Source organism: Eubalaena glacialis, chromosome 1 (assembly GCF_028564815.1).
Source record: "Eubalaena glacialis isolate mEubGla1 chromosome 1, mEubGla1.1.hap2.+ XY, whole genome shotgun sequence".
Lineage (NCBI taxonomy): Eukaryota > Metazoa > Chordata > Mammalia > Artiodactyla > Balaenidae > Eubalaena > Eubalaena glacialis.
The window spans coordinates 184,361,247-184,384,213 of NC_083716.1; the positions used below are offsets into that span (position 1 = coordinate 184,361,247).

General features: G+C 32.7%; 1 protein-coding gene across 1 annotated transcript in view; it reads left to right on the plus strand.

The window, feature by feature from the left end:
- Positions 1-22,967, plus strand: part of AGPS (alkylglycerone phosphate synthase) — a 141,028-nt gene that overhangs the window by 52,365 nt on the left and 65,696 nt on the right. The window contains exons 6-10 of the mRNA XM_061185417.1: positions 221-292; positions 1,793-1,872; positions 3,066-3,146; positions 12,262-12,387; positions 14,926-15,034. Of these exons, the coding sequence (XP_061041400.1) occupies positions 221-292; positions 1,793-1,872; positions 3,066-3,146; positions 12,262-12,387; positions 14,926-15,034 (468 nt within the window). The remainder of the gene's footprint in view (positions 1-220; positions 293-1,792; positions 1,873-3,065; positions 3,147-12,261; positions 12,388-14,925; positions 15,035-22,967) is intronic.

Sequence of the window (22,967 nt, forward strand, 5' to 3'; positions counted from 1 at the left end):
CATTTTTGCAACTTTTTTGTAAGTATAAAATTATTTAAAAATGAAAAGTTAAAAAAGAGAAAAAACAGTTTTTTTTTAATATAGTGATTTAATGTGTTAATGAGTGAATAAATGAAGGAAAAGTTTAGACACTGAAGAACTCTACAGACCCTTGTTTTGTAGGGTTACCCGGATTTTGTTCATGTCCTTGTGATTAATTTATTTTCCCTTTTTTCAACAGCGTGTCATGATGATGTAGTTAAGATTGTGAATCTAGCGTGCAAATATAACCTTTGTATCATACCAATTGGTGGTAGGTATTGTGTGTTTTGAATTTGATTGTGATGTAAATTTGTTCTATTTTAAATATTTGTGCCATCCCACTGAAAAAAACATTCTTATAATTATGAAATGGTTATTTTGAAAAATTGGTTTATGGTGTTTATTGGTTATGCTGGTTTATTTCTGTTCTGAGTAGATCTACCTGAACTGTTTGAGACATGATTTACCCTTAGTTCATGGCTTCTTTCCCATATGGATCCTAATTGAAGCTGTGACTTACTGCCTAAATAAGAAAATGTTCCTGCTTTAGTAGTTACTTTCTAACCTTTATCTTAATGGAGAGAATATTATTTTTCAAAGGCTAACTATACCCAACATAAATCTTTGAGAAGAAGGGATATGCAACCAGGACAGTGATAACCAAATCAGTAATATCTTTTAATACTGAAAACTAACATTATTTTACATTTTAAGACAAATTTAATCTCTCTTGATCATTCACCAACCACATCATTTTAACAGCTTACACAAGCCAAAGGAAATTGCCTTCACTGACTGAATTGGCATTGATGCAATGGAAATGGGACCTCTGCAAATCAGAAGTTCCAGATACCTTCTTCAGCTGATACTTTCCGTTGAATTCATGCAAAAAGGCATTACACTGCCACTCTTAATGAAATATTTTTCTGATTTCAAATGACTTTGACAAGAAATAGTGGTTACTAATCACAGACATGTTCTTAACATTGTTTCACTGTGTAGATCAGTACCCCCTGTACTTGCATCAAGGTGACTTCCACTTATATTCTGTCCAAAAGATATGAAAGTACCAATTCAAACTTTATTCTGCTATATGATGGTACAGATCTGGTTAAGAACTGAGAATACCGTATTGTTCCGTATTGTTATCAAGAAAGCATTTTTCCTTTGACAACAAATGTTAAGTAGGAGTACATTGTTTAAATTCTTCTATGTATTAATTATTCTATATTAAAATCACTTTTTCACCAAAGAACATATAAATTTGTTTTTGAATATCATATAATCTGGGCAGTTTTAACTTTATGTTCTAATTTATTAAAGCCTTTTTGCCTGGGAGTATAAGATAATATTTTAAATGATAAGTGAATCTCATAAATATGGCAGAAAGGAGATAATGGTGTCTCTAGTTGTATGGGATGGGTATTTTTTCTTCTATGCTATCTCTCCACAGTAATCATTAGCTTAGAACTTTTCTAATCATGTTTTTGGAGTTCCACAAATTGCTAGGGGCTTCACTTGAGTGTGCCCGGGGGATGGAGCCATATCCCATTACTTTCAGCTCCATAATATTTCTTCATTTTGGCATGCACCATAAAATTAAGGTGAGTTTGCTTATAGTGTGTTAGCATTTGCAAATTACATTTTGCAAAGTAGAAACAGGTATTATTTCCTAGAGGGCCTATCTGTATACTTTGTCTTAGGGATTTACCCTAGAAATGTAGCTAAAAGTAAAATATTTAAGCATAGTTGTTGTTTCCTATTTTGGCAGGAGGAACAAGTGTTTCATATGGCCTGATGTGTCCTGCAGATGAGACAAGAACAATAATTTCTTTGGACACTTCACAAATGGTATATGATAATTTAAGATGTATTTGAAGATAGTGTTTGGTTTTAAAGTTGTCTTTATGGCTCAGTCTTAGTTATTTTTAAAAAGGTATATTGTCCATTTTCTTTAAAATTTTTTTCATCATTATATTTTACCTTTGTCTTCAGACCTCTAAAAGCTAAGTTCACTCTTACTCTAAGTCATATATCTTAATAGATTCTACCAAATTGACATGTGAAATTGACAATTTGAGAAGCATGGATTGGAATAGTGATACAATAGATGACCTGATTTGTATTGTTAAAAAACAAATAATATTTGTTAATGTTAATTTGAATCATCAAAACTTAGTTGTTCCCCAAATTTTTACTAATGCTATTGCATTTTTGCTTTTGGAAGAATAGAAGAGCTAATTAATTTTAAAATTAACTTAAAATTAATAAAGGTGCTAATAAACTTTAGGATTATTTTGTGAAATTTTGGTTCATTATGGTCCAAGAGTTGGCCATTGTGCTATGTTAAAGTTTTAGTTTGCGTATGAACTTAATCTTTGTATAGTCAACAATATTCCTGTTTATATAATCTTTTATTATAATTAAATATTTAATATTATTTTATTGAAGTTTTTCAAGCACCAAAGTAGAGAGAATAGTATTTCTAGTCTCTAGATTAAATAATTATTTACATATATTGGCTTTATCTTTTTTCCTCTACTATTTTTAAAGCAAATCCTGATAATATGCTACTTTATACCAAATATTTCTGTGTATTTCTTTTAAAAAGGACATTTTCTCACTATATTATTATCACTTCTGGCAAAATTAAAAGTAATTCCTTATATCATTTAATATCCAGTCCACATTCATTTTCCAGTTGTCTCAAAATTGTCTTTATTTTATAGTTCATTTCATTGTTCGAATGGGGATTCAGACCAGGCCTGCATTAGCTTTTGGTGGTTTCTTTTAGTCTCATTTTATCTGAAACCCTCTTCCTCACTTTCTGAATGTCTATGTTTTAAACCAACTCCTGTGCAATATACTGCCTATGTTACTATGTCTGTCATGTTGTATAGTCAGGAACAAGTGGAGCTTTCTAGTGTGGGTAACCCTACTTGCTTAATTTCTATCTTGTCACTTGCTGCTTTCAGTTAGGAAGTTATATTTCCTGAGAAAGTGTCTGTTCCTGGAGATGAAACTGCTTTCTTCTTTTGCAACAGAATCGAATCCTCTGGGTTGATGAGAACAATCTGACAGCTCATGTAGAGGCTGGCATAACAGGACAAGAGTTGGAAAGACAGGTATGTTATTTAAAATTTTCAAAACTGCTGTGTATCCCCTCTATGAATAAAGTACCTTTCACAATATATTCACTGAACAAGCTTTCTCTGTTTCTGTTGTGGGTCAGATATTGAGCTAGATGCTATGAACACAGTAGTGAATAAGACACCCATCCCCTACCCTACGAAAGCTTACGTTATATTATGACAGAAAGTTAGGTAAATAGACAATATGACTCAGTGAGAATTGCTAGGTGAAGGCTAAATGTGGGGTGTTAAGGCTCATCAAATGGGGTTCGAAGAGAAGTTGAACAAAGATGGTATCACAGAGGACTCGGCATTTAAAATGAGGATTAAATTAGGATGAGTGAGAGTGAAAAGGAAATGGGGTTGGGGAGAACAATCCAGTCAGGGGAAGTAGCATGTGCGGAAGATTTACAGGCAGCTGTTGCTTTGGGGGATCTGCAGATAGCTGAATATGGCTGAGATCTAGTCTGTGTATATGGGAGAACACATATTCTTGGTGTTTGTATTTTGGGTGAGTGTACGTATAGTAGTGGTAAAGGGTGAAGCAAGGAAAACATGAAGAGGTCAGATCATAAAGCCCCAAAAGTTTGAACTTTACCTTTGTACTTAGTTTTCGTGAGCTACTGTGTGGAGGATGGATGGGCATGTACAGGTGGATTAAGTGGCTGCTGCAATAATTTGGACAAGAGCTGATAGTGACTTGAGACAAAGTAGCAAGAATGGAGCGAAACAGAACAAGTTGGACACAGAATTCTCAGAAATTAATGATAAATTTGATCAGTTTGGGTAGATGTTGGTATTTGCTATTCATTGAAATTTTCAAAGCATAGTTTTATTGAATACTGCTCATCTCATGAATAAGTGGAACTCCTGGAGTCCTTATAGCACTTTTTTGGGATCCTAATGAATTTTAGGAAACTTGAGGTTCTCTTCATGGATTCTAAGCCATTAATTATTAAAATGGATTGGTTTCTTCAGCCCTTTCAAATATGGTCAAGATGACTGTAACTCAGCTTTTGTAAACAAAAGTTAGAAAGTCCAGTTCACTGGTGATGAACTGACCATTTTGTTCAATTTGGGTTACAGAGACCCCTCTTTCCTTTTTTTTTTTTTTTTCTTCCTACCTTTTAACAACACAGAAATGTGACATGCTTGTTGATCTTTTTTTTATTATCTTTTTCCATATTTCATGGTAAAGAGTTGAATGAAGTTGGTATGCTGGTGACCAATTCTGGATGAAAGGCTTTGAAAAACATTATTAAACTTTTATCTTTATTTTTGATTTAATGCACTAAGATACAGAGAACTAGAATAAAATTGAACATATTCATTGAGGCATTAAAGATCTTCAGTAAGTCAAGGTTTTATATAATTCAAGGTAATTAGGTTTGTTAATTATTATAGTTTATAATGAACTTTGTGGGTTGAATAATAGTATTTAATGAAAAAAACCTGTAAAAAGGCCTGTATTAGTCTTCTGTTATGCTGAGAGGCATTATCAACACAGTGATTTTTTTCTTATAACAAAGGATGGCCTTTCATATCTATAATTTTATATCCTTTATTATAGCATTTGATGTAGTATTTTAACCTTTCCAAGTTGTTGTTTTTTTTTTAAAGGTTAGAATTAAAATTCAAGGAACATATTTCCTTGAAATTTAAATGACATTTTCCTAGACTAGGAACTTCTGATATTTTACCTACTAGTTTATTTCCCTAAATGCCAATATAGAACATTTCTTTTTGCCTCTAGTAGACTCTAATATAGTTTCTACAGCTGTATTGATCCCAGTTCAATTTCTTCTTCATTATGCTTCTGTATTCTTCAGTTTCTTCTTCAGCTGAGGTAACCAACTTAAAACTTCCTGCTTTTTCATTCTAGAAGTTTTAAAATGACACAAATATATTAGTTGGGTAGCACAAATTTTCATCTTTTTAACTTGTAGATTACATTTTTTAATATGTATGAAATTTAAGGGAGGTCATTAAATGTTAACCTTGGATTTTGGGAATCTGTTTCTAGGTTTATTAAATATTTGGCTACTTAATTTCATTAGTTAATAGTCTGGGGATATGTGACTTATGATTTCCCCCCACTAGGGATGCATTTCTCAATGCCTCAGTTTCTTTATCTATAAAATGGAGATAATACCTACTTCATAAAGTTTTTGTTAGGATGAAATAAGTTAATAATGTAAAGTACTTAGAACTTTTATTCATTCCACTGATTTTTATTGAGTACTATCTGCTTCATTCAAACACAGCTGACTTTAAATATTTCTTCTATATGCCAAAGACTCCTAAATTTGTATCACCTCAGACTTCTTTCTTGAACTCTAAACTTGCATATCCACTTGCCTAGTTGACATCTCCACTTGTATATCTAATACACATTTCAAACTTAACATTTAAAAAAATTGAATTTCAATTTTCCCTCCACAATTTGCTTATTCTGCAGCCTTCTCATTCCCAGTTGGTGGAAATTCAGTTCTTTGGGAAGCTTGAGCGAAAATCCTGAGTCTTTTTTTTTCTTTTTAGTATTTCTAAAAGGTCTTTTTATTTTTAAAAATATTTATTTATTTGACTGCATTGGGTCTTAGTTGCGGCATGCAGGCTGTTTGTTGCAGTGCATGGGCTTCTCTCCAGTTGTGATGCTCAGGCTCTAGAGCACGCGGGCTCAGTAGTTGCGGCATGCAAGCTCTCTAGTTGTGGGACGTGGGCTTCAGAGTGCATGGGCTCAGTAGTTGCAGCGCACGGGCTCAGTAGTTGCAGTGCAGGGGCTTAGTTGACCCGCAGCATGTGGGATCTTAGCTCCCCCACCAGGGATCAAATCTGCGTACCCTGCATTGGAAGGCGGATTCTTAACCACTGGACCACCAGGGAAGTCCCTGCTTTTGTTTCGTTTATAATAGTTTCATTGAGATATAATTGTCATACAATACTGTAAACTGCAGTCATTTAAAGTGCACAACTTGATAAGGTTTGGTATATGAATACAACCATGAAACCATCACCACAATCAAGATATAGAACACATGCACCAATCCCAAAAGTTTCCTCTTGGCCTCTTTATAATTCTCTCCATCCCACCTTTTCCATGTCCCTGGCAATCACTGATATGCTTTCTGTCACTGTAGATTTGTTTGAATGTCCTACAGTTTTATTAAAATGAAATCACATACTCTTTTTTTACAAGGGTGGGGCGAGGGTTGGCTTCTTTCACTAGGCATAATTATTTTGAGATTCATCAGTAGGCATAATTATTTTGAGATTCATGCATATTGTTGCATGTACCATTATTTTATTCCTTTTTGTTGCTCAGTAGTATTCAGTTGTATAGATATACCACTGTTTGTTTATCCATTCACTTGTTGAATGCTTGGATTATTTCCAATTTTGGGCTATTACAAATAAAGCTGCTTTGAACATTCATGTGTAAGTCTTTGTTTGGACAAATACCTTCCTTTCTCTTGGGTAAGTATCTAGAAATGAAATGGCTAAATCATTTGGTAGATATATATTTACCTTTTTGAAAAACCACCAAACGTTTTCCCAGAGTGATTGCATCATTTGATATTCGCACTAGCACTGTATGAGTTTCTCTACATCCTTGCCGATATTTGTTATTGTTAGTCTTTTAAAGTTTAGTTGTTCTAGTAGGTTTGTTATCTAGTAGGTTTGTATCTTACTGTGGTTTTAATTTGCATTTCTCTAATGACTAATGATGTTGGAGATCTTTTTAAGCGCTGTTTGCCATCCATATATCTTCTTTGGTGAAGTGTCTCTTCAAGTTGTTTGCCCAATTTTAAAATTGGATTGTTTTCTTTTTATTGGGTTTTGAGAATTTTTTTTAACATATTCTGGACATAAGTTCTTTTCTAGATATATACTTTGCAAATATTTTCTCCCAGTCTGTGGCTTGTCTTTTCATTCTCTTAACAGAGTCTTTTGAAGAGTAGATGGTTTTTAATTTTGATGAAGTACAGCATACTTAATTTTTTACTTTATATATCATGCTTCTACTGTCATATCTAGAAACTTTTGCTTCACCTGAAGTTACAAAGATTTACTCCCATTTAAGTTTCATAGTTTTTAGTTTCTATTCAAGTCTGATGACTTTTGAAGATTTTGAGTTAATGTTCATGTATGGCGTGAGGGATAGGTTGAAGTTCATTTTTTTTGCATATGGATAATCAGTTGTTCCAGCACCATTTGTTGAAAAGACTATCCTTTCTTCACTGAATTGACTTTGCACCATCATAAAACATGTCTGTTGTCATTTTTATATAATATGTAATATATAATAATGTGCATCTAGTCTGGACTCTATTTTGTTCCATTGATCTATTGTATATCTTTATGCCAGTACCACACTATTTAGATTCTTGTGGCTTTATCGTAAATCTTTTTCAAAGTTGTTTTGGTGATTCTGGGTTCTTTGTATTTCTATATGATATTTATAATCACCTTGTCAATTTCTATTAAAAAAAGTAGCCTGTTGGGGTTTTGATTGGGATTACATCAACTCTATACATCAATTTGGGGAGAACTGACATCTTAATATTGAATCTTCTGACCCATGAACATGGTATAACTTTAGTTTTTTTAAGGTCTGTTAATTTCTCTCAGCTGTGTCTTGTGGTTTTTAGTGTACAAATATTTCATATTTTTAATAGATTTGTCCTTAAGTATTATATATTTTTATAAATGGTATTTTTAAAAGTTTTCAATTTCTGAGTGTTCTTTATTAGTATATAGAAATAAAATTGATTTTTGCTTATAGCTCTTATATCTAGCAATCTTACTAAATTCACTAATTAGTTTTAAAAGTTTTAGCTCCCGTTAGATTTACTACATTTATGATCAGGTCCTTTGTGAATAAAGACAATTTTACTTCTTCCTTTCCAATCAGTATGCCTTTATTTCTTTTTCTCACCTGATTGCACTGACTAGAACCTCTAATGCACTGTTGAAAATAAGTGAAAGTAGACACCCTTATCTTGTTCCTGATTTAAGAGAGATGCATTCAGTTCTTCACCATTAAGTATGATGTTAATACTTAATGTATAGGGGTTTTTTTTGTAGATGCCCTTAATCAAGTTGAGGAAGTTCCTTCTACCTTAGTTTGTAGAGTGTTTTTATTAGGAGTGGATTTTGGATTTTGTCAAATGCTTTGTGTCTTAAGGTGGAAGATGAGGTGATTTATTTGAGGCCTTTCTTCTTTTTTAATATAGGTTTTCAGTACTATAAATTTCCTCCAACTATTGCTTTAGTGGTATCCTACAAATTTTGATATGTCTGCTCAATTTCATTCATTTCAAAATATTTTCTACTTCCCTTTTGATTCTTTCTTTGACCTATAGGTACTTACAAGTTGTTATTTCATTTCCACTTATTGGGGGATTTTTCTAAACATCTTTCTGTTACTGATTTCTATGTTAATTCCATTGTGTTCAGAAAACATTCTTTATATGACTTAAATCCTATCAAATTAATTGATACTTGTTTTATGGCCTACAGTATGGTCTGTCTTGTAAATGTTCCATATACACTTGAAAAGAATTTGTCCTCTGCTGCTGTTGGTTGGAGTGGTCTATACATGTCTGTTAGGTCAAATTGATTTATAGTGTTGTTCAGGTCTTCTGTATTTAAAAAAAATTTCTGTCTACTGTTATATCAATTATTGATGGAAGGGAATTACAGTCTCCAACTATTATAGATCTATTTTTTCTTGCAGTTCTATCAGTTTTCACTTCATATATTTAAAGCTCTGTTATTGGGGGAATAAATACTGAGGATTGTTATTGCTTCTTGACTAATGAACAATTTTGTTACTGTGAAATGACCTTCCTTCTTCCTGATAGTATTTTTTGCTCTGAGATCTACTTCATCTGATGTTAAAACAGCCATTCCAGTTTTATTTTGACTGTTGTTAGCATGGTATATCTTTTTCCTTTTTCCATTTTTAAATTTTTTACTAATTTATAGTTTTATATTTCAAGTGTTTTTCTTATAGACAGCATACAATTGGGTCTTTCCTTTTTATCTAACATGACAGTCTCTACCTTTTAATTGGGGTGGTTAGACCTTTTACCTTCAATGTGGTTTATTGATGTGGTTCAGTTTAAGTCTGTCATCTTGCAATTTGTTTTCTATCTTTCCTATCTGTGTTTTCTCCTTTTCCACTTTTACTGCCTTTTCTTAGATTGAATATTTTTTTTAATGATACCATTTTATCTTTTTTCTTTCTTCATTAGCTATAACTTTTTGTTTTGTTCTTTTAAGGGTTTCAGGTTCTATAGTGTATATCTTTAACTTAAAATAGTCTGCTTTAAGGTGATAACGTATATAACACTTAGAGTTTAGCATAAGAACCATAAAATATTATACTTCCCTTTCCCCTTGTCTCTCCTTTGTGCTGTTGTCATACATTCTACTTTTACATATATTGTAAAACCTATAGTATATTGTTATAATTTTTGTTGAAATAGTAAGTTATCTTTTAAAGATATTTAAACAGTAAGAAAACATCTTTTATATTTACCCATCTAGTTACCCTTTATGGTGCCTTTTAATTCAATCTGATGATATTTTCCTTCTGCTTGAAGGACTTGTTTTAAATATCTTTAGTGTGAGTCTGCTGTTGATGAATTTTTTTTGCTTTTGTTTGTCTGAAAATATCTTTGTTTCATATTTTTTTAACACTTTATTTTTTAGAGCAATGTTAGGTTTAAAACAAAATTGAGAGGGAGGTACAGAGATTTCCCACATGCCCCTGCCCCCATGCATGCATAGCCTCCCCCATTATCAACATCACTGGAAGTTTGTACCCCTTGACCACTCTCTCCCCATTTCCCCCACCCCCTCATCCCCTGATAACCGCCAATCTATGCTTCTATGAGTTCAACTTTTTTAGATTCCACATAAAGTGATATAATGACATTGAGATTTCTTTTACCAAGGGTGAACCTACATTGGCACATCATAATTACAAAAAGTCCATAGTTTATTTTAGGGTTCACTTGTGGTGGTGTATATTCTGTGGGTTTGGACAGATGTATAAATAATCACTGAGTAGCCTTCATTATAATATTAGAGTATTTTCACTGCTCTACATTCTCTGTGCTCTCCCTCTTCATTTTCTCACCCCCCGACCCCTGGCAACCACTGATCTTTTTATTGTTTCCATAGTTTTGTCTTTTCCAGAATGTCATATATAGTTGGGATCATAGAATATGTGGCCTTTTCAAATTGGCTACTTTCATTTAGTAATATACGTTTAAGTTTCCTCCATGTCTTTTCATGGCTTGATAGCTTATTTCTTTTCAGCACTGAATAATATTCCATTGTCTGGATGTACCACAGTTTATTTATCCATTCACCAACTGAAGGAAATCTTGGTTGCTTCCGAGTTTTGGCAATTATGAATAAAGCTGCTTTAAACATTTATGTGCAGGTTTTTATGTGGACATAAGTTTTCAACTCCTTTGAGTAAATACAAGGAGTATGATTACTGAATTGTATGGTAAGAGTATGTTTAGTTTTGTAAGAAATTGCCAGATAGTCTTCCAAATTACCATTTTGCATTCCCACCAGCACTGAGAGTTTCTGTTGTTCCACATCCTCTCTAGCATTTGGTGTTGTCAGTGTTCTGGATTTGGGCCATTCATATAGATGTGTAGTAGTATCTCATTGTTATTTTAATTTGTGTTTCCCTGATGACATATGATGTGGAACATCTTTTCATGTGATTATTTGCTATCTTCAGTGAGGTATCTGTTAAGGTCTTTGGTCCATTTTTTAATTGGTTTTTTTCTTATTGTTAAGTTTTAAGAGTTTTAAGAGTCCTTTGTGTGTGTGTGCGTGCACGTGTGTGTGTGTATTACTTTCAGAAAAATTGAAAGGTATTAGTCTTTTGAGAGTAAATAATATGAATATAGATTGTTTGGGAATTAAGGAAGGAATATCATGGTCTGATAATCTTCATTTTAGTTTTCAGTCTTGTATTTAAGCTACTTATTTGTGAGTGGTTATTAACCTCTTAAAATTAAATAAATGTATTGAATGTTTAGTGAAAAAATTCTATTATGTAATAATTGATATCTTTTAAAATCTTGTTTTCCTAGCAGCAAAATTAGACATGATAAATAATTTGCATTGCTTGTGTGCAAAAGCTAACAAATTGTATTCAACCTATAGGTTCTCAAGTTCTGGATTACAGCTTTCATACCATACTTAAATACACAGATATAAACATAGCTGACATACTCTACATCTCTGCGTGGCTTACTTGAAAAACAGAAACAGTTGCTTAATTGGATGACTATCAAAATGGTCAACACAGATTGATGGGCTTGAGTGCAGTAGACAGTGGGTATGCAGATGGTAGTGTCTGTACCATTTGACATGAGATGGCTGAGTCTTTAAAATGATTTTAGTGGAATGGCTTTGGTGTTGTTGCAGTACAGGGCATCCATCCAACCTCAGGTGCTGTGCAGATGGCAAAGCCACGCTAATATAGAAAAATGAGAAACAAGTGACTATTTAATGTACAGGAATGCATGACCTGTGTCACAAATACATGATGGTATTACATGCAGGAAACCTAGCCAGATGGCTGTACATTAAAACACATGACTCCTTGAGAGAATTAAGTACAGGCAATTTGCTCAGATTTTCTGCAGGCCTGCTGCAGATTATATTAGGGTAGGGAGCATAAGAGATTAAGTGCTTTATTTATTGAAAGTGTTTAGATGAAGTTGGCAATTATTTAAGCATAATCTGATCTCCATAAGTAGTTAAATTGTCTCTGTGGAAAAAAAAAAAGAAGTGAGGGTAGTTGGCTTTAAAATAAAAGAATGTAAGGAGTAAGATTGGCTGGTGAACCTGTGGAAAATACAACTGTCTTTTGGCCCATATTTTTCCACTAGGCAAAAGCTTAAAAATATTTTTAGACAAGTATGATAAAATTATTTCTTTTTCTATATAGGTTTTAATGAGTCCAAATAGCAATGACATGGAAATTTTAACGTGGAAAGAGTTAATGTGTTGAGTGCTGTGTTAAACGGGGCCACTTTCACTGGTAAAATATTACATTTTTGTTTTTCAGCTTAAAGAAAGTGGTTATTGTACAGGTCATGAACCAGATTCCCTGGAATTCAGCACTGTGGGAGGATGGGTATCTACTCGGGCATCAGGCATGAAGAAGAATATCTATGGCAATATTGAGGACTTGGTAAATTTTTTCCTATTTATTATACAATAATTAATTAGTCTATAGAGATTATTATAAAGTTGTTAAGCCTTTAAAAATTGAGTTGGAGAGTCCCCCACAAAAGTATACCCTTTTTAATTATAGTAACATTGATTATGTGTAACACAAACGGTTAAAAGACACAACTGTGGTCATTATTTAAGAGTGCTTCTTTTCGAGTAACTGATATTTAAGTTTTGTAGATATCTCATAGTATCTGACTTATAAATGTATCTAAATATTATTTTGCAAGCCTTGGAGTCTTGGTCTTCAACTCTACCAAGATTTTAGTCTATTTATTTAGGTGATCTTGTCATTACTACTCTTTTGCCTTAGTAGATTTTATATTTATTTTTCTGAAAAAAATTTTCTGTATAGAATTAAAGAGCCCAATTAAAAATGTTCTAGTTAATGTAATGTTTTATGTGCACATCATTTTGTTTTAGCTGATCTGGTGTCATTGCTCTTAAGAGTTAGTGCGATAGTGTAACTATAGGCATCCTGGCTAGGAATTAGGTATCATTTGTTCCATTTGTAGCTTTTCCAGTGATTAATTGTGTGACCTTGTGCAAATTGGTTTACCTTTCTAAACTTCAATTTCCTACTGTATAAAATAGAATAATGTTATTTGTTACATAGAATTATTATAAGGAATAAAGGACATAAAATGAAAACTCTTAGAGGAATCACTGGTATTTAATAGGTACTTCATACATGTTCCCTTTATCATCAATATTTTGATAACAATTTAAAAGAATAGTTTATGAGACTATTAAAGTGGTGTTCCTAACATTATTCCTAGAGCTATTTAGGTTTGTTTTTCAGATCTAGCGTTTCAACATTTTCATCAATGTCTTCGTTGATAGAAATACCAAATTGTTGATGAAATATATTGGTTTTTTATAGTTAACACCCAACAATTTAAGACTTTAAGTGTCTATATTATGAACACTTTTTAAATGTTTGCATTATCTTTTTTTTTAATTGAAGATATTTTAGAAATCACATTTTTCTGTTTGCAATTAAGATAACATAAATTCGGTTTCAGAAAAGAGAATTTGATCCTTTTGCTATTGGATTATTAAAATATTTATCAGAGTTAAGCATATTTGATAGACTACCACACTTAGTACTGCTAAAGCATGTAATTTATTTTAATCCTTTTTGGGGTTATTTAAGGGCCACAAATTATAAGTATACATTTTAATGTACTTATTTGCATGTGTATATCTAGTTTTTAATCTAAAGCATCATACTGTGTTTAATCTGCTCTTTAAACTGTTATCAATATAGTAACATGTCAATGAGCATAGGTTTGCACCATTATTTTTAAAAAGTGCATATAATTCTCTTTTATTGATAATTTGTGATTTAGTAATTCCCTATTAAAGAATATTTAAATTATTTTTATTTCAAAATTATAGAAGTAAATAAAGGGAAAAATATCCTCTGTAGTAATTTTTTAGCATACCTCTTTGATCATTTTCTTTGGGTAAGTTCCTAGAGCTTGGATTGTTGGGTCAAGCATGTTTTTAGGTCCTTGGACCCTTACAGCCAAATTGCTCTATAAAAATTTTGTGCCAGTTGACATTCTTACTAGCACTATGAGAATCTTTATTTTACTGGACCTTTTATTTATATTATTTTCCTAAAATTTTATATTTCTTTATTTGTTAGTGAATGTAAACTTTTAAAATGTCCTCATTAGCAATTTTTATCTTTTTATTTTGTGAATTCTTTATTTATGTCCTCTGCTCATTTCCTTCAACAATAGACTATTTTTATTTATCTGTCAAAAAATTATTCTGAAAATGTGTTGGGTTTTTACCTAACCATTTCTGAGTCAGATCTGAGGAATTTTTTTGATTGACCCTCTCCCTGCAACGTACTTAATTTCTCACATGTGTGAGACATACCTCACACATATCTTTCTTCATCTTTTTAACTCAATCACCACATCTCCCTCTTCATCCCAATTTTGATGTGATCAAAATAAATACTTCATTCTTTTCACTCTTTTCTACTGAGTGGGCAAAGTAGATAAGTTGAAGGTGGGGATAAGGCAAGAATAATTTTTTTCTTAGAATTCTAAGCATCTAGAATAGTGCCTAACATGAATAATAGTGCTTCATAAATATTGTTAAATAAATGAAAGAATGAACCTATTAAAATGTGATCATTGCATATTTTTTCCATCCTTTAGTTCTTTACCACATGGACAACCCTAGACTAGCTTTGGTTTAAAGAAATGTGTTTTTCAGTTTTTAAAATGATGAATATACCTAGGCCAATAACAATCTTAGAATAATTTTTCCCTCTTTTATTTAAAGTTACATACAATTTATTTTTAGTCTAAGAACTACTAAAAGATACTAGAATTCTGAAGGGAATCACCATTTATCACTTAAACCAATATTTTAAAAGTAGTGTTTTATATAAATATATATGGGTGTGTATATCCACACACACAACATTCACTGACAGATATCTAGAATTTACATCATGCATTGTATTAAACAGGTGGTTCATATAAAAATGGTAACACCTAGAGGTATAATAGAAAAAAGCTGTCAAGGACCTCGAATGTCAACAGGCCCTGATATCCATCACTTCATCATGGGATCTGAAGGTAAATATAACTGCAAATTTATTATGAAAAAATACAGGTTAGTGATTCAGTTTTGTGAAAATCTATGATATTGTGATATCAGATTTTTGAAAGAAAGACGTGTTTTATATATTTAAATAAATTTTTTTTTAAGTTTTATGACTTTAGTACTTCATAAAGTTTTTATTATAAGAACATCTTATTAAACTTTCTCTTGAATTTTGCTTTTTTATGTTTTCAGAGCCGGCGTAGTCCTTTTGGTGTTATTTTATTTTTCTTTTAGAGTTTTTAATCAATTTCAGGAAGAGTAGCTGTTAGGGTTTAAAATGGTTTGCTTTTACATTTATTGGTATGGTATTTTCTAATCTCTGAATTATCAGGAGGAAAGGACTAATAACGTATTATCTTATTGCCTTGTGTTTCTATAATTATATCTTTTGTTATTTGCTACTTGGTTTTTGAAGAAGTGGAATTTAAAATTCTATTGATTCACATATCTTTTAAAACTTATGTTGGTCTTTTATTTTTTCACTGCTTGAGTCATCTCCTTTGCTTGGTTACTTAATGCTGGGTAGATTAGAATGTAGTTCTTCATCTTATGCAAAACATTTAATTTCTGTACCTATGAGGGGGAAAAAACCACTAACCTTCCTTCTAGTTTGCAAACTAACTGTTATGTAGGCACTGTGAATTTTATGGATAAGGTGAAGGTGGGCATATTTTTCAATTCTTAGCATGGTAGAGAGGGATAGTTATCCTTTAAATTCAGAGAAATGAAAGTGTTTCCAAGATACCAGAGGAACTCATTACTAAGTCAGAAGGTGGTGCAAGCTGTCAAAAGATTTTCAAAACATCTAGCTATATTCATGGCTAAAAGTGCACTTATGATAAACTAAGATGTTAGGGCATAAATTCTAACTTTTGATGGTAACATCAAGGAAAAAATAAATTATGTGTCTTAGTGATGTACTAGAGGTCAACTCTTAAATTGATGACCAGTGGTATAGCTTAGATATTTTTCATGATAATTAGTGACAAACCTCTGTCAAGGTGTTTCACCAATTTACTCTCTTATTCCTTTTCTGATCAGTGTACTCTTCTGTGGAAAAACAGAACTATACTTTTAATGAGAAAAATAAAATGTTAAATTCCTTTAAAATAGTATAGTTCTCTAAAAAATATTATTTTGGAACTTCTTGTATTAATGCATCATCCAAGAGTTAACTGAAAGAATATAACTTTTTCCAGTCAAATGTCAAATTGAATAACAAATAGGTATTAAAACTGATAATTATTAATTTTACTATTGGTATATACATAGTTGGAGTCAACTCTGTAAATTATCTTTTCAAGTAGCTACATCAGACATTTTTTTCTCCCATCAATTAGCGTTTAAAAAATTCTGGTTGCTAGGTACTGTGCTGGCCCACTCAAGGACACAGGTAATAATTGACCATTAAAATTGAATAAGATAAATTCTATGATAGAGGTAAATGAAGGAGAAATACAGACAAAGGTCATGTTGATGGGTGGTTAGGAAGACTTCCGCAGAGGAGTTGTGCCTAAAGTGGTCCTTCAAGGATGATAATGAGAAAATAATTCTAGGCAGAGTTGAGGGAATAAGGTGGGGAGGGAGTTGCCCTACAGAGAGAACTAACTGCATATGAACAGGCTTAGAAGTGAGAAAGAGCTGTGACTGCCTCGTGAAGGTGCCAGTTTTTCAGTGTGACTGGAACTTAAGATTTAATTGTAGAGTGGAATTGACAGCAGGTCAGGGTGTGGAGTAGTAAGGGTTACAGGATGGCTGGAGAGATAATTTGGTCTTTTATCCCTTTTATAATAGTTTGAACTTTATCCAAAAGACTGGAGTACCTCCTTCAATAGTAAATTATTGTACGAATTTAAGGAAGGCAAACTAATTATTATAATAAAGTAAGCAAAGAAATACAGTTTATTAGAAACATATGTACAAGGGTAAGTTACTATATTTAAATGAGATTTTATTATAAATAACCATGCAAAATGCCATACTGATTTAAGAGCATGAAGCTTGAAATCTTTCAGATCTGGATTTCAATCCTGGTTTTACCACTTATATTTCTGTGACTGTGTAAATCAGGTAGTTCTCTATGCCGAATGTCCTCAGCTGTAAAATGGGGATAATAAAAGTATCTATATTCAAAAGCTTTTTGAGAGGGTCAAACGAAATTATGCTAAACAGTTTATAAGCACGTAGTAAGTACTCAACAAATGTTAAACTGTTGTGGCTGTTTATTATTTTGGCATCAGTGATCTTTATAAGTATATTTATGGTCCCTAATCCCCATTTCTGTATGTATGTGGATATAGAGTAATCTTAATATAGGCCAGGAGACAGCATGACTGAGAGAGTAAATTTATGTGAAATCATATTCTTTTATAATATGTATTTTCTCTTCTGTTTTGAGCTATCTAAATAATAACCTCCTGCCTTAAATATGAATCATAAACTTTTCCTTGAGCTTTAGAACATACTTTCTTTTGCTATAGTTAAATCATTTGATGACAACCTTGAAAGCATCACCATTATAAAAAAACCTATTTTCCCCCATCCTGCTAAGTTCCACATGTGATTAACCAAGTTAAGTTTAATGTTTTTATCTTGTTTTGTGTTATAAATTTTTCATAATGATTATTTTGACAAGCAGGTTCCTCCCATTTTAGATGTTATAGTATCATGATCAATTAATGAAAACCGTAATAAATAAAGCATTTGAAATGTTTTATATTCTTTTCCTATATGTGGAGTTTACTGGTAACTTATTTGCTCTTTTATTTGAAAAATGGCTAAAAGTACATTTTTTTTTTTAACTCGTTACCCACCCTTGTTTTAGCCTTTGCTCTAAAATGAAATAGATGAAAAGCTTACTATCAGTCCTTCTGAGTAGTTTTACTTCATCTTTTGGTTAAATAAAGCTCATCCTTTAGTAGATTCCTCAGGAAAGGCACATTCGTATATCCCATGAGTTCTGGAATGTTCTAAACTATTTTTCTATGACCTTGATACCTGCAGGACAGCTTGAGTGGCTTTAATATTCATGGGTCACACTTTTTTTCCTTGTTTTTTGAAAATACTATTCCACTGTTGCTTTGGTTTTGTATGTTGTTTTAAAGAAATCTAATGCCAATTCTCTTGACTTTTTGCCTGGAGGCAGTGAGGATTTTTTTTTCTTTATCATTAAAGTTTACTTTTACAACTCAGAGTTGATTGTTGTGGGTCATTTTGCTCTGGTACCCAGTGGACCCTTTCTGTGTGTATATGCTGGTCTTCTTTTATTTCTGTAAAGCTTTTCTTTGGATTGTAGTGTTAAATATTAGGGTTTTGGATTCCCTTCCCCCTGCTGTTTTGAGTTTTCTTCTTCAGGGACACCAATTATTCATTTGTCTGACTTTCTTTGCTTATTTTCCATTTCAACCATGATTTCTCTTTTTTTCTCAACTTCTTTCTTTATTTTATTTTCATTCTCTTGGTTATTTTCTTGCTTTTCTTCAATGCCCTGTAGTAAATTTTCATTTGAATCTATTCTTTCTTCTCCTTTGGATACTTGTAACCCGGTCTTCATTTTTATTATGTTCTGTTCTATTTCTTCCCTGAGTTTGGTCATCTTTTATTTAATTTTATCTTGTTTTTTGTCCATTTATGTTTTTAGTGTTTATATTTCTAATTCAGCTATTTTTTCATATCCCCAAATGCTTGTTTGACAGTATTTAATTGAGTTTGAAATGTTGTGTTTACAGTTTACTTCAGGATCATGGTTGGTTTTGTGGGGGATACTTTTCATCAGCAGAAAAGCTATTATTTCCATTTTCTGATGTTTTGCAGTAGTTTTGTATGGATTTGGTCTGCGTTTTTCTGTTCCTGTTTATTACTTGGAAAGGGTTCCTAGTTTGAGAGTGTTGTGTTCTGTCACTTCTACCCTCTTTTGTGCTATTTGCTTTATAGATGGTGGTGTTTTTGGTGGGAGAAGCCATGGCATGTCCTGTTTCTCTTTCACTTCTATCAGATCTTTAATTTTCCTCCTAATTTTATTCTTCCCCTCCACTGCCTTGTCTCCAAGGAGTACCACACTCCTCTAATTTGATGCTTCTTTGAAGATACTTCCCTTACTTCTCCAAGGGTGTCATTTCTGGTTCCTTCCATTTTCAAACCCCTCCTCATAGCCAGGGTTATGGATTACCAAGTCTTACACAGTATTTGGTGTTTATTGTTGCACTTTTGCTTTCTGGGGTTGATTTTGTCTTTGCTTACTTTTAGTCCTCTGCTACCCTCTACTCTTTCTTAGGGAGTCTTTTAAACCCCGCCTTACTCACTTTCTGCCCTTATAAACTTGTAGCAGCTGGAAGGCTGTAGAAGGTCTGTTGGAGTTTTTTCTTTTTATCTGTACTTATGGGTAATTAGAAAGTCATAGTGTTTTCTTATCTCCTTTTAATACTAAAGTGTATGTCCTGTGTGGTTTTATTTGTTTTCCTTGTTGATTTTCATGTTTGGGGGGAGGGGGATAGAGGGAGAGGGAGGATTCAGAATCAAATGATTACCTTTCTTCTCAGTCCTGAGGTCACCTGAACATATATTTTCAAATTATGAAAGATTTTATGTACGTCAAGGAAATACTTGCATTTTGTATTAGCTAGGAGTTGAAGCTTTCAGTTTTCTTAAGAACACTATATTTGAAATTATAAAACAGAAAATTCTAAAATTTACAGCAACATTTTTAATGAAACAGAAAGAAAAGTGAATGACCTATAAGCCTCTATGATGTCACATTGCCATGGAATTGTTTACAAACAATTATATAAACTGGATATAAAATATTGGTATAATGTGCATATAATCAAGTGATAAGTAATCTAAGTAGTTTTATATCACTCCACTGACATGAAATTCCCAGAGCAAAAGAATCAATAAATATAATAAAGCCCAACAGAAGTGAGCCTTTCAATGAAGTGAATTTAGATGTAAACATTTATGATTGGATTAATTTGAATATAAGTCTGGATGGAAGAACTGCCTTGTGCCAGACTGTATTTGGGACTTGGATGGCGTTTCCTTTTACAGTGCGGACCCCCCCCCCAACCCCTAACCCCTGCTGCAGAACTCATAGCTGGATAGTTGCACAGACTTGCCTTGGTCATTTCATTAACCTTGCAACAATGCAAAGTCTCATTTTACTAATTTTTATTTTTTAACCTTACTTATAGTGTTATGGTGGGTTTTACCACTTTAGAATGCCTGCTATATGTATGAGGCAATATGGGTGTACAGAAATTTAAGGCATGGTCACTTCTTACTAGTACCTTAGAATTTGGGTGTAGAATTAGAATTTTAAGGAAAGTTTGCCAATGTTTTATACACATATATTTTAAAATAAACTTTTTGAGTAAGTAAGTACATGTACAAAGTTAAAATAGGTATATAAATGTACAAAATTCAAAAGGTACAAAAGATGTATAGGGAAAAAATCTACCTTCTATCCCTGTCTTTTAGGCATCTCCCTTGCCCAGAGTAAACACTTTTGCTGGTTTATAAGCGTATATGTATGTGTTTTTAAAAACACAAATGGGAGTTTACTACTCTTTGATTTATACTTAATTTTATAACGCTCACTTCAAATCATCACATTTAGAACCACTTCATTCTTTTTTGGCAGCTACCTGATATTCCATTGGTATGTACTCTGTTCTATTTAAGCAGACCCTCATTGATTGGCTTTTAAATGGTTTCTAATTTTTTCTTTGGATTATATTTAGGTTATATTATATGCGGTAATTTATAGAAATATTTTCAAATGGCTTTATTTCTGAGATGTAAAGAAATATTTCACAAAAAGTCAGGAACTTGGAGTTTAATTTTACTTTTTTATTTTATTTTGTTTAAAGATTCATTTTTTTAAAAAAATTTTTTTCAAAATTTACTTATTTATTTTTGGCTGCATTGGTTCTTCCTTGCTGCGCGTGGGCTTTCTCTAGTTGTGGTGAGTGGGGGCTACTCTTCATTGTGGTGTGCGGGCTTCTCCTTGCGGTGGCTTCTCTTGTTGTGGAGCATGGGCTCTAGGCACACAGGCTTCAGTAGTTGTGGCACACGGGCTCAGTAGTTGTGGCTCGTGGGCTCTAGAGCACAGGCTCAGTATTTGGGGCGCACGGGCTTAGTTGCTCCGTGGCATGTGGGATCTTCCTGGACCAGGGCTCGAATCCTCGTCCCCTGCCTTGGCAGGCAGATTCTTAACCACTGCGCCACCAGGGAAGTCCCTGGAGTTTAATTTTAAATCGAGAAATTTTCCTGTCTAAAATCAAGGCTTATACTAACCTTCTTTTCTTTTCACAGTTTTCCCACTTGAGTTTATTTATTTATTTACTTTTTTATTGGAGAAAAATTGCTTTACAATGTTGTGTTAGTTTCTGCTGTACAATGAAGTGAATCAGCTATATGTATACATGTATCCCCTCCCTCTTGGACCTCCCTCCCACCCCCACCCCCCAACTTTCTTCTCCTTAATGAATTTCAACCTGGTGACTTTTGAGTTTAAACAAGTATTTATTAAAGTTTTCTGTAATCTGCGGAGAGATTAGAATAAATAGAAAAGATGATTCATGCCTTTAGGAGCTTATGCCTGACAAATTTCAGTTTGTTTGTAGAAACAACTTTCAGCATGAGGTGTTAATTCTAAGACTACCAGGAACTTCGAAAAATGTTGAAAAGAGAAGAAAAAATTACAAATAAGCTTAGGGATGGTGTCAGTATAGAGGCAGAAGAATTAGCAACTTTAAAAATTAAAGTGATACTACTTGTCTTGGTAAGAAAGAATAGGTGTAATAGATAATTCTGTGTTGGTGGATGAGAAGGCAGCATAGTCTGTCAGCCTTATGCCTCTTTCTGGCAAAGGTTTAGAGTTCTTTTAGACTCTTTCTGTAGCCTAAGATACCTGTTTCTAACAATACCCCTATTTCTAAAATGTATGGCTCATAGCTCCTTGTTTAAGAAGATAACTCTGAAGTTTCCTTTGTTTTATTGAGATATAATTTACATATCATAAAATTCACCTGTTTAAAATGTATCCCTTAGAAAGGATAGTTCCTAGGGTTATTGTTTGAGATTTTTTGTGAGCTTAAGAGGGATCCTCCCCACTGTTCCCCCCTACCCTAGTTTTATTGAGCAATAATTGACATACATCCCTGTATAAGTTTAAGGTGTACAGCATGATGGTTTGATTTACATATATTGTGAAATGATTACCACAATGTGTTTAGTTAACATCCATCATCTCATATAGATACAATAAAAAAAAAAAATGAAAAAAAATTTCTTCTTGTGATGAGAACTCTGAGGATCTACTCTCAACAACTTTCTTGTATATCATACAGCAGCATTTACAGTAGTCATCATGTTGTACATTACATCCCTGATACTTATTTATCTTATAACTGAAAGTTTGTACCTTTTGACCACCTTCCTCCCCCTACCCTCTGCCTTTGGTAACCACAAATCTGATGTCTTTTTCTGTGAGTTTGGTGTATTTTTATTGCTTGTTTATTTTTATTAGATTCCACATAAAAGTGAAATCATGTAATACTTGTCTTCCTCTATCTGACTTATTTAACTTACATAATGCCTTCAAGGTCTATCCATCTTGTCACAAATGGTGGGTGACATTTTTTCCTCATTATTTTCCTCATTTTTTTTTATGCCTGAATAATACTCTATTGTATATATATACCACAACTTCTTTATCCATTCATTCATCGATGAACACTTAGGTTGTTTCTGTGGTTGGCAATTGTAAATAATGCTGCTATGAACATGGGGGGTGCAAATATCTTTTTGAGTTAGTGTTTTTGTTTCTTTCAGATGTATTCCCAGAAGTGGAATTGCTGGATCATATGGTAGTTCCATGTTTAATTTTTTTAGGAACCTTCATAC